A 12,516-nucleotide genomic window follows, 5' to 3' on the forward strand; every position below is an offset into this window, starting at 1 on the left:
GTTTCCTGCTGTTGGGTCAGGTTTGTACCATTTGAACACACAGCCAAGGAGATATTGGGTTGTCGAGAAAGTCATGACTTATTTTTGCGTTGAAAAACATAGAAAAATGCGTCACGACTTTCCTGAAGACCCAATAGCATTCTTGAATGTATTAAGACATTTCTGTTTTGAAAGTGGACTGACTTTGATCCTCTTTTAGAGTCATTTGGGTAGCTTGAATTCATGGCTGAATATTTATTTTTCTTCATGTTCTTTCATGTGGAGCTATGTGTAATGTGGGTCTGAAGGTACCCTAGTGTGACCTGACCAGGGACAGTCACTCTGCCCTGTGGCAGGTTCTCAGCACCCTCCGTATCTATTGCGGTGACTTGTTGGCCTCAGAGCTTTGCCAGAAACCCCTTAGGAATATCAAGCAGAAGGCTCACACTACTCAACTTTCTGTACCAAGAAAGCTTAGTAGACAAAACACTTACTGAGAGGCTGAAGCAAACGGCCCCTGTTTTTGCCAAAGACATAACCGAACGTCTCCCAACTCTCTCTCTCTCTCTCAATTTAGTAAACTTGTTCTCATATTTTTCATGGTGTCCAAAAAGAAGGGTCTTGTCCTGTTACATCAATATCAACATGTTACATCTGGAAACGCAATTTTCCTTTGCTTTCGGTGGGTACCAACAGGGACCAGCACTGTGAGCCTTGAGAAGAGGCATGCTATTTAATTTAGGTACTTGGGATTCACTGAGTCTTTCCTTCAGATTTCACGTTTTACTGTTTGGATAACAGCTGAAAGAGAAAAGGGAGACTTCCCTCAGTTCGGCTACTCATTCTCTAACTTAGGCCATCGTTCACAACGTGTGGATGTTGGAAGGGAGACATTCACCTCTGTTTCTCCCAACCATCCGGGACAACACCTCCCCCTAGGAGCAGAATTTCTTGAAAGACTTTTAAGTCTATTTTAAGTCTAAATGCATTCCAATGACATATGAGCTGGGAAAGAGAATTAAAAGTGCAGATTATACACTGGACCAAAGCACAGTCTCCATTAGACAAAATTCTACATTAGCATATTCAAATTAGACATACACAGAGGATGTCTATTAGCATATTCAAATTAGACAGTGTCCACGGGGGCTGTCTACCGTCCGCTTAGCCTATGTGTAATGCGTTACCTGAAATACCATCCCAACAAAGGGTCTCTCTACAAGATGCCAGCAACTGACGTCATCTTCTCTTTGTTCAGAAGTGCCTGGATGACAAAAGCTTGGGACCCATCGTCTCCGTTGTGCTTCAGATCCTGAGGCANGGTCTGCCCATGGAGCAGGCCCAGCAAGGCGCCTGAGTCAGTTATAGGCCAGCTCAGAGGTCCGCGCTAGCTTGCATGTGCCATTCCTACAGCTGAGGCTGCTAACATGCCCAGCTCCTGACTCGGCGGCAGGCTGCCAACTTGGCCTCTGCAATGAATCCAAGTTCACTGCAGAATATGTACGTGAGGAATAAAAGCTCCAGGAAAGGTCTAAATCAAATCTAAAATCTCTAAAGCAAATAGGATCATCAGTATCTTTGTCTCTCCCATAAGTACGGTTGATATCAGCATATTCCCTTCTAGTTTTCCTTTTTTTTTTTTCTTTTAAATAGCCCGAGTGTGAAAATGTGCAGCATCGGTGGGGTCTGCGCTAGAGAAAAACATTGAAACCCAGTGAGGACATGCCTGGGGTAAAGCTAAGGATATCACTAAATCACATTTCAGACTGAGAAGTAGCTACAAGCAAGACCCTGGGAGGATACAATCGAGAGACAGAGAGGAGGAAATGGAATATAAGGGGGTCATTTGGAGGAGAGGACAAGGATAATTTCATGGATTTGCCAAAGGAAAACTGGCCAGATAAGACCTTCAGCAGGAACCTTCCAGGGAGGGGCTGGTGGAGATGGGGCCCCCAGAGCACCTTTAAAATGGGGTAGGGAGGGGCTGGGGGGTGAGGCATTAAAGACCCTCAGAGCTCCTCTCTGTCCATCCCACCTCCATCCTCCAAGGACTTTAAGATAAACCAATCTACTTAGGAATTTTTTTTAATTAATTTTTTTTAATGGGGGAGTTGGGGGAGGGGAACAGTGTTGGGGAATTGGGAAGGGGACCAGCCAAGTTGTTGTTCTTCAATCTTCATTGTGGAGGGCGCCAGCTGCCATCTGGCTACCTGTGGGCAGTTTGTGGCCTCTAAGCTCAAGGTGCTGTGTTCAGTCTCAGTTGCGGGTGGGTGGAGCCACCATCTCATGCGGGAGTCGAACTCAGCAGCCTTGTTTTTAAGAGCGCACGCTCTATCCACTGAGCCATCCGGGCGGCAGCTCAGCTCAAAGTGCCGAGTCCAGTCTTAGTTGTGGGCGGGCATAGCCCACCATCAAACAGGCAATCCTGTTGTTAGGAGCACATGCTCTCACCAGCTGAGCCATCCTGCCACCTGTTGGCAGCTCAGCGGCAGCTAAACTCAGGTGCAGCATCACTGGCCCATGTGGGAATCAAACCGGCAGCCGTGTTGCTCAGAGCTCACACTCTTAAACTCACGCTTAACCAACTGAGCCACTCAGCCAGCTCTTTCTTTCTTTCTTACTTTCTTTTTTTAATTAAGGAGCAGGAATGTTTTTCCCAAGAGAATCTTAGGAGGAAGCCATTTATATAAGCAAACTAAAGTGCAGCTGGTCTATTTTGAAGAGGACTGGGGACCTGTCCCTCTTCTGCTCCCCAATCCCTGAGCTGACCTCAAAGAGCGAAACCCTACCTTTTCCCCCTCGCTATTTGGGCTCCCTTGCAGAAGCGGTGTTTTTCTCTCAAATCTTGTAAAACTCCCGTGAGTTGCTGATCCCTGTGACCCTCATTTCGTTCTTTGGCTCTTCTCCACATTTGCTCTTCCTCAGGTTGATGGATCTCTTCTTGTCGGATTTTAGATACATATTGACTTTTTGCAAAACTCTCCAAGCCATTCTCAGGGGAAGATTGACTGATGTGTGTGTGTGGGGAGGGATGGAGGTGTAGCTGTTTTAGATGTTAGTAAACATGACGGCTTGTTGAGGATTAACAGGAAATTGTGAATAAAATCATTGGAATTTGATAAGGGATTTTTCTTTCAGATAATTAAAGATTTCTCTTTTTCCCATTATCTTCCTCCCCGTCCACAAAAGCATGACGGTCATCAGGATAGCACATTATTAGTCTCTTACTCTTAGATAGATAAAAGACAAAAGCCCTTAACCTCCCACTGCCCATGGGGCCACTGTGCACTATTTTTTCTTTGCAATTCTGGCATCTTTTCAGCAGGCGATTCTTTCCTTTCATACCTCCTACTTAATCCTCAATTTTCTTTTAAACATCAGATATTGGATAGGCAGGAACCTCATTTAGGCAGTAAAAAACTCGAGTGCTTTGTGGCCGGGACCAGCCAAGAAGAGAAATATTTTCGATACAAAAGAATAATTCATTAAAGGAGGTTATGAAGGCGATTTAAACCTTCCACAAACACATCACCGAATGAATAAAGCTCATCACTCTCAGTTCAGGGTCATGGCTGAATGAAATGTTGAAAAAAAAAAGAAAAAAAAAAGTAAAACCAACTGCAGAAAGGGTCAGAAATCTCAGTGGCGCTCAGCCAAGCCTGACAATTTAGAATTTGACAAACAAGCAGAAAAAAAAAAGTTTCNAGAGCTGTCTTTTTTCCTGTAATGGTTTTTCTAGGAGGAATGGTTGTGTATCACAGTCGTGCTCTCTGTAGAAAAGTGAGCATCGCCAGGAACATGTTAGAGCCCTTTAGGAAACTTGGGCCAAACACATAAGCTGGCCTCTCTACTAGGACATTTCAGAACCAAGTGGGGTAGTGGGAGGCATGTGTTTCCCGAAAAAGAATCCCTTGGATGATTCTAATCCCACCCCTTACCCCATATCCATTGCAAGCCACTACGACCAGGAAAGATAATCCAATTTCTCCCAATACTTGCATCATTCCTCAAAGGAAAGTGCTCAGAAAAAACAGGCATTGGATTATTTGGGATCTCCTTTCTTGTTCATTGCCAATTGGCGTCTGGTCCCTCGTTAATGAGAGGAGGTGGTGTACCTTCACCCCACAGTCCCAACCATATAGACTCTGGCTTGGCTTGGAGAATAGTCTTCTGTATCACTGAGGATTCCATTGGAGGGGGTGCAGGGGGGGGGAGCGTCGCCTTTGGCTCAGCAAAGGGAGATGAAAATGAAAATTGCTCAAGCCAAAGAAAAAAGAATTATTTCCCATTGAAAATAAAATGGAGTATGCACGCGCTCAGGCAATGGAGCAAAGTGTGCAGACCAGAGAGTTTCATTAACTTATTTTCCATGTCATTAGCAAATCAATGGTGGATCCCAAGAGCTGCCCCGTTTGGGCTCCCGGCTGACATTTTTGGCCTTGGCCCTTGCATGCTACTCGCCATGCTCACGTTCCTGACAGACATAGTGTAGCGGCTGTCCTGGCAACAGCTTCCCCCCGATAGGACATTTGCCCTCTGAGTCCCAGCCTCGTGTCATCTTCCCTTTCTTCTTTACCCACCCCACCCCGGAGACCTGGATCAGAAATTCAGAAAGATCCCTTGGGCTTCCTTCCTCTGTCTTCCATGAAATCTTCCACACGTTGGTGTTTCTCAGACAAAACATTGACCTTAATCGTCTGCAGCAGACAGAATCCAAGGAATATACGGGACACATGAGTCCAAAAGCTTATTGGGGCCTCCCAGTCCTTAGGATGCCAACAGCCAATAATAACCCCAACTTCTCCCTCGGAAATGCCTTAGTGCCAAGGATCCCCTTATTCACACCACCAGAAACCTGCAAAGTCTCTGAACCCAAATGTTTGACAAAGCTCGCCTTCAAGTCAAGCATCCTGTGACCGAGCTTCAGCATCAGTGCTTCCTCCATTCCTACCGCTCAGCGTGGGTTTATTTATTATAAAGAAGAAAAGGAAAGAGGGCCAGTGCTTTCTGCACTCTTTCAGCTGGAGGTTGGGGCATTATTAAGCTGTTCTTCCCTGTCTCTCTGATGACTCTCAGGGTCCTTCCCAGATAACCGAAGGATGAGTGAGGACGAACCTTTAAAATGTTTCCAATCTTCCTTTTCAGGATTAAGATATTTGAGGATGTCCAGAGGTTCATCCAGCCCAGTGATGTCATAAATAAAGTCGTCTTCAGTTTAGATGAGCCTTGGTAGGTGGTCTTGAGCATCAGTGGAAGCGGGGTGGATGNCAAGTTGTTGTCCTTCAGTCATAGTTGTGGAGGGCGCAGCTAGCTCAGCTCCAAGTCCAGCCGCCATCCGGCTGCCTGTTGGCAGCTCACGGCTGCTCAGCTCAAGGTGCTGTGTTCAATCTTAGTTGCAGGTGGGCATAGCCCACCATCCCATGCAGGAGTCGAACCGGCAACTTTGTTGTTAAGAGTGCACGCTCTCACCAGCTGAGCCATCCTGTCACCTGTTGGCAGCTCAGTGGCAGCTCCTTGGCCCGTATGGGAATTGAACCGGCGACCCTGTGCTCAGAGCTCGCGCTCTTAACCAACTGAGCCACTCGGCCGGCCCCCTACTCCTTTTCTCAGTGGCCTGATGCTCTCTCCTTGGTTTACTTTCCTGGCCTCAGCTCCCACACTTTTTGTTATTTGCAAGACCGGGCTTTTCCACTTGTTGTGCTCTTGAGATTTCTAGAATTTTCTGTCTCCAGAGCGCCACATCCCGATTCCTTCCTATCATTTAGGTCTCAGCCCAAATGCCTCCTCAACAAAGGGTCTTCCCTGACCATCGAATCTAAAGTAGCTGCCCCACATAGTCACTGTAGCCTCACTATTTTATGTTCCCTGAGGTACTTACCACTATGTGAGATTACCTATTTTTTTTTCTTTCTTTGTGTGCCTATTTGGATCTGCACCCCCCCCCCCAGCTCCCCGACGGGGATGCAAGCCCCCTAACAGCAGAGACTGCGTCTGTCTCATTTCCGGCTGTATCCCCAGCACCTACAATAGTACCTGGCACATACTCACACGTAGTAGTTGCCAAATAGGTGTTTGTTGATTGAATCAATGCTTTGCCTTGGGTTTTGGGTATAGGAGCATGGTTTTAGTTGGTGATTGACTGTGTGCCTAGCCACAGCAGGATCTGACTTTCAGCACCAAGTGTCTCTGCATATTTGCACACGGAGAGCATACCTCTCAAGTGATTGCCTCTTGCTGGGAACCAACTCATTTTAGAGAATTTCCAAACTAACAGTCTTGAAAAATTCATGCTCTTGCCTCAAATCTAAGCTGCCATTGACTATAAGATGCACCATTTTTTATGTGCCACTAAGAGTGGGGGGGAAAAAAAAAGCACTAAGAGTGGGGGGAAAAAAAAAGCGCCAGATATAATAAAAAAATCCGTCGTTGATAAAGGAGCATCTTAATTTTGGAAGTGCTAAAATGTGGAAAAAAAATGTATGCCTTAGAACTGATAAAGTGCGAGATGAGATGGATTCATCAGATGGGCCACAGAGTGCCGAATCGGGGAGGTTGGAGTCTGGGGTATGTCACCGTTAGTGGGCCATTCTCTCATAGCGCTGCTGCCAAGCACCCTTCGTTAGACCTGGTACAGTCTGAGAACTAGAGAAAGCTCTAGAGAATTAGAGGCCCACGATGGATGCCTAAGGGTGGAGAAATCCCTATGGTTTGGGATTACTAGGTATTAGAAAGAGTTGGTGATTAGTAAAAGGAACAGGAGATGAGTCTAGATTTAAAACAGTGCTGTGAAGCATCGTCTCTCAGCCTTCTCAGCCCACTATTCCTGGAGCTTAGGAAAAGCGTCTCTTAATTTTACGAAGGCCATCAATGGGAAAACAAGATTTGCTTAAAACCAAAATTTGTAGCCAAGTGTACTGAAATGCAGCTATTCTACAACAACCACCAAAATACCTGCGAGCTAATTCCCTATCGTTTTTCTTCTTTGAACTAATAATAAGTGTAATTTCTATGACCAATGATACTAAGCTTATATTTCAGTCCATATATCGCTGTACCTCTTATGTGAGCAAGGCACTCCTGCATCTGCTGGGCGAGGAAGCCAGTCAGAATGAGTCACTCCCTCCTTCTCAATGGTATTGCACTAATGTGTGGGGCCCGATTTCTGAGCTGGCCTCATGAAGTTGCTGGCTGGATGTCTGGAAGGTTCCCATACATCTTCTCCAGTGACCCAAAGACCCATGGGCCGTTCATTGGGCCTTCAAAGCTTCTCGAGTTTCCTGTTAAAAATCAACTCTCACCACAAGTTAGGGGTCTGGGAGGGAGCAGAGGAGATGGAGGGAGATTGGGTGGAAGGGCTGAGCCAAGTGAAAGAAGTCCCTGAGGCTTTGGGGGTTCTACCTGCTGAATCTCCATTAAGTGTTCAGAAACCTCCCTCACGTGACTGATTCTTGTGGTAACAGTTCAGGGTTTTCATCTGGGTGCAAAAAAGTGTAAAGTGCACTAACCAGCACCAAGAGCCTTGGGGATAACGAGGTGGGATGTCAGTGTTGGAGGCAGGTGGAGATTCCATTGGAATCCTAGACGTGCCAGGTATGAGCTTGACGCCTTGCAGCTGGCGACGCCCGCGCACTGATCTTTGAAGTCATAAGGGAGTGTCTTGGAATGCTGAGGCCATACCGGGGATCATAGGTATGTGTGAAAGCACAACTGGTGTGCTTGATCACAATGAGTTTCGGTGAAGCAGCTGCCGGTCTAATCGAATCAATTAACTGGGTATAGATATTCAAATTGACTTCTTTGTAATTGACAGTTGTAAATAGAAGTTATTCGCCCGCCAGGATCAGGGCTTGCTCTCTCAGTCTGACCCTGGCCCTCAGAAACTTTACTTTTGACTCTTGTGATTTCTTAACCCCTCGCCACCCCTCCTGGAAACCCCAGCCCTTGTCACGCGGGATGGGATAGGAGCTCTACGAGTTTGACTGCTCTCAGCCTCTATGTCTTAATTTGTAAAAGGAACGGAATGCGTATCTCAAAGCATGCCCATGAGGGAAATGAGATGATCATGTGAGATGACTGGCCCAGCGCTTCTCTCAGGAGCCCTTGGGGTGCCCTCCCTGGTGAAAGGAATGTGATGTTTGGATGTCACCCTCTGGGGAAGGGAATTGCCATTTATTGAGCGCATACTTTGTGCCAGGAGTTATGCTGTGCATTTATTCCTTATAATGGACTAGTCAGGCTGATGCTTTAATTCTATTTTTTAAAATCTTGCTTTGATATTTGCAGATGGCAGAAATATAGTTCAGAAGAGCTAAATAGCTTCACCAAAATTACATAGTTGGGGAGGGGTAGAGCCGAACTTCAGATTAACAGCCGTGTGATCCTGGACCTCCTGTTTTTGAAGGAGGTTGTCAAGAGGAATATGCTCGTATCCTGATTACCTGGCGTTTTGTTNATGCTTCTCAGGGTGGTGTTCTTGGTTGGAATTATTTTTTTCGAATATCCCATTGTAGGATGATGACTTGGAAACAGATGTGAGCGAGCTGAGTTCCAGACCTGCTCTCGACCGCCCTGAAGAGGAACTGATGCAATACAAGGCCATGTGTCTTGAGCTCTCCTGTAGCTTTGAGGTAGGACATATGCTGTGGCTCTGCTCCTCGGTGATGCGTGGTGGGTTCTCTGCAGAACCTGGGAGGCCCAACAGAGGTCTCCAGATGGAAAGCATTTCTCATCGCCTGCAGTATGCTTCTGGGATCTTTTTGAGAGAGAAGCAGAAAGCTAAGCAAGGATGTGAAAAAGGTGGCTGAGCTATGGTGCAGGCTACTATCTGATGCCCGATGCCTGGGATGGAAGGGGGATGCAGGTATGCATTGCTGCCTGTTGCCTGGTGGCCAAGGTGCCCTGCCCCCACGCACTGAAAGAGTTTTGTTAGTCGAAGCAAATGGAGACCCTCACACCTGGTGATGTTAACCCGGTGGCTAGCAGCTGCTGCCACTGCTGTTGCTGCCGCCTGTTTTCTAGACCTGCCTTTTCCTTTCTTTCTTTTTTTTTTTTTAATAAATATTTTATTGGGGAATTGGGGATGGGGAACAGTCAAGTTGTTGTCCTTCAATCTTAGTTGTGGAGGGTGCAGCAAGCTCAGCTCCAAGTCCAGTCGAGCCACTCAGCTTAAGGTGCTGTGTTCAGTTAGTTGCGGGTGGGCGTAGCCACCATCCCATGTGGGAGTCGAACCGGCAGCCTTGTTGTTAAGAGCGCATGCTCTATCCCCTGAGCCACCTGGGGGCAACTCAGCTTGAGGTGCCAAGTTCAGTCTTTAGTTGTGGGTGGGCGTAGCCCACCATCTCGAACAGGCAACCTTGTTAAGAGCACGTGCTCTCACCACCTGAACCATGTGCCACCTGTTGGCAGCTCAGTGGCAGCTCAGCTCAGGCACAGCTCACTGGCCCATGTGGGAATTGAACTAGCGACCCTGTTGCTCAGAGCTCGCACTCTTGAGTAAGCTCTTAACCAACTGAGCCACTCAGCCGGAACCTAGACCTGCCTTTTCATGTCCATTATTTGCTGATGCCATTTAATAAATCATGAATTGGGACACAGCGAATGCTGTAAGCTAAGTCACATGGAGAAAGGAGAATTAATATATTCTAGTTCACTCCAGAATGCAAAAGGGGATCAGCAGACAAAAATTCCAGGGAAGGAAATTTCAGTTCAGTGTAAAGAAGCCTTTTTTTAAATCATTAGAATGATCGTCAAATAAAAGGCAGTGCCTTGGGGGTGCAGAGAAGACCCTGTAAATGAGATGGTTCAATCAAACTGTAGCTTATTAGGGGTGCTGCAGAAGGCATCCACGGACTGTATAGGATTGTACTAGACTCACCAAAACGCCTCTTAGAAGTGTGAGTTTCTGTGATTCTGCCGTTGATTTGACTCTTGAAGCTCAGTCTTTCCTTGGCTGACCTTGGGAACAGCTCCCCAATTCACAGCAGTTCTGCTTAGCTCTGCACCCAGAGAGTGAAGACAGGGATCAGATTGTATTCTAGACCTGAAAGCGAACACTGACATAGTCTTTCCTGCTTTAACCCTGAAGGAACTGCAGCCCAAACTTGGAGACGATCTGAACTCGGAAGGGACTCAGTATGCCAACCACCACCACCACATTCCAGCTGACGCCTCCCCAAAGCAGCATTGCTCAAATATGGACCAAAGCTCCTGGGAGCAAGAAAGAGAAGACACAGCCCAGACTTCCCTTCTGAGCATGGTGAAAAGAGGGAGGTCCCCCATGCAGCGAGCCTCCAAAAAAGGACCTGGAGTGAGCCTGCACCAAAATGCACAACCCAGTGGCCTTGGAACGGATTCTTCTGGAAATGAAATCCCTGACATTCAGGCTTTCCTCAAGGAGGACGCTTGGGACATAGATATGGTTTCCTGCCCAATGATGAGCACCTCCTTTCCCAGTTTCACTAGGCCTAGAGAAACTATTGAAGTAATAGATAAGCTTCTGCAAACACANGCGATGGCCGCGATAATGAGCGAGGAGGAGGAAGACGAGAGATCTGTATTAAGAGTTCACTGTGGCCTAGGGCGGGTCCCACGCAGAGGCCCATGCTTCTGTCCTCTGCCCCAGCGCTTCTCCAAGTTGAACAAGCATCAAGGTTACCTGCAGGGCTGCCAGCGCCCCATCCTCAGAGTTCCTGACCCTGTAGGTCTGGGGTGGAGCCTGAGAACGTGCATTTTGCACAAGCTCCTGAGTGACATTGATGCTGCTGGTCTGGGGAGCACACGCTGAAAAACACGGTCCTGTGCTGTTTGTATTGGTGTTTGTGATGTCATTACAAATCTACTGGGCATGAGAGCGACTGAGTAAGAACTGGTTTTGAGTCCTTTCCACAGCCTTGGTCCATCACATTGTTCTTTGCCTTCCTGCTGAGGCCACGGCTGGCCGTGTCCCTTTCTCAGGGACCCCACCTCTTTGTCTCCTGGGTCACATCTTTTCGCACAGACACTCGAAGCATCCCTTAAACATTGAGAGCATCATATTGTCCATAAGGCGGTGAAGGTGCTATGTAATGGAATGGGATCTTGTTGGAGCTTTGTGTGAGGAAGAGGGAAGAAAGACGACAATTTGAATGTAAGGTTAAAAAAAAAACAAAACCAAAAAAAACCTTACAAGGATGCCCTGAAACAGTTGGGAATAGTTATTGATTTGGAGAAATGGGTAATTGTAGATCGGCTTTCTACCTCCTGAGACTGAAAGCTCAGTCCATTATCTCTGATGTGCCATCTACCTTCCCTGTCGTCCTCCCTGCACACTTCCCTTTTTTTCCAAATATGCATATTTTTCAACAAGCACCTGAAGTCACCTGACTGGTCCNGGTCTGCCCATGGAGCAGGCCCAGCAAGGCGCCTGAGTCAGTTATAGGCCAGCTCAGAGGTCCGCGCTAGCTTGCATGTGCCATTCCTACAGCTGGGGCTGCTAACATGCCCAGCTCCTGACTCGGCGGCAGGCTGCCAACTTTGCCTCTGCAATGAATCCAAGTTCACTGCAGAATATGTACGTGAGGAATAAAAGCTCCAGAAAAGGTCTAAATCAAATCTAAAATCTCTAAAGCAAATAGGATCACCAGTATCTTTGTCTCTCCCATAAGTACGGTTGATATCAGCATATTCCCTTCTAGTTTTCCTTTTTTCTTTTTCTTTTAAATAGCCCGAGTGTGAAAATGTGCAGCATCAGTGGGGTCTGCGCTACAGAAAAACATTGAAACCTAGTGAGGACATGCCTGGGGTAAAGCTAAGGATATCACTAAGTCACATTTCAGACTGAGAAGTAGCTACAAGCAAGACCCTGGGAGGATTCAATTGAGTGACAGAGAGGAGGAAATGGAATATAAAGGGGTCATTTGGAGGAGAGGACAAGGATAAATTCATGGATTTGCCAAAGGAAAACTGGCCAGATAAGACCTTCAGCAGGAACCTTCCAGGGAGGGGCTGATGGAGATGGGGCCCCCAGAGCACCTTTAAAATGGGGTAGGGAGGGGCTGGGGTGAGGCATTAAAGACCCTCAGAGCTCCTCTCTGTCCATCCCACCGCCATCCTCCAATGACTTTAAGATAAACCAATCTACTTAGGAATTTTTTTAATTAATTTTTTTTAATGGGAGAGTTGGGGGAGGGGAACAGTGTTGGGGAATTGGGAAGGGGACCAGCCAAGTTGTTGTTCTTCAGTCTTTGTTGTGGAGGGCGCCAGCTGCCATCTGGCTACCTGTGGGCAGCTTGTGGCCTCTAAGCTCAAGGTGCTGTGTTCAGTCTTAGTTGCGGGTGGTCGTAGCCACCATCTCATGCGGGAGTTGAACTCAGCAGCCTTGTTGTTAAGAGCGCACGCTCTATCCACTGAGCCATTCCGGTGGCAGCTCAGCTCAAGGTGCTGAGTTCAGTCTTAGTTGTGGGCGGGCATAGCCCACCATCGAACAGGCAATCCTGTTGTTAGGAGCACGTGCTCTCACCAGCTGAGCCATCCTGCCACCTGTTGGCAGCTCAGCAACAG

The 12,516-nt window shown here is 47.2% G+C and overlaps 2 protein-coding genes across 2 annotated transcripts in view; both read left to right on the forward strand.

Moving 5' to 3' along the window:
• Positions 1-1,336, forward strand: part of LOC109395460 (cytosolic carboxypeptidase 4-like) — a 206,909-nt gene extending 205,573 nt beyond the window's left edge. The window contains exon 9 of the mRNA XM_019666460.1: positions 1,238-1,336. Within this exon, the coding sequence (XP_019522005.1) occupies positions 1,238-1,336 (99 nt within the window). The remainder of the gene's footprint in view (positions 1-1,237) is intronic.
• A 7,062-nt stretch (positions 1,337-8,398) lies between these two features.
• Positions 8,399-10,675, forward strand: LOC109395461 (cytosolic carboxypeptidase 4-like; the record flags this gene model as incomplete). Its single annotated transcript, XM_019666461.1, has 3 exons — positions 8,399-8,404; positions 8,490-8,606; positions 10,064-10,675. Coding segments are annotated over exons 1-3 (735 nt in total), but the record flags the coding sequence as incomplete, so codon positions are not given.
• Positions 10,676-12,516: the final 1,841 nt, after the last annotated feature.

Source organism: Hipposideros armiger, unplaced genomic scaffold (assembly GCF_001890085.2).
Source record: "Hipposideros armiger isolate ML-2016 unplaced genomic scaffold, ASM189008v1 scaffold_471, whole genome shotgun sequence".
Taxonomy (NCBI): domain Eukaryota; kingdom Metazoa; phylum Chordata; class Mammalia; order Chiroptera; family Hipposideridae; genus Hipposideros; species Hipposideros armiger.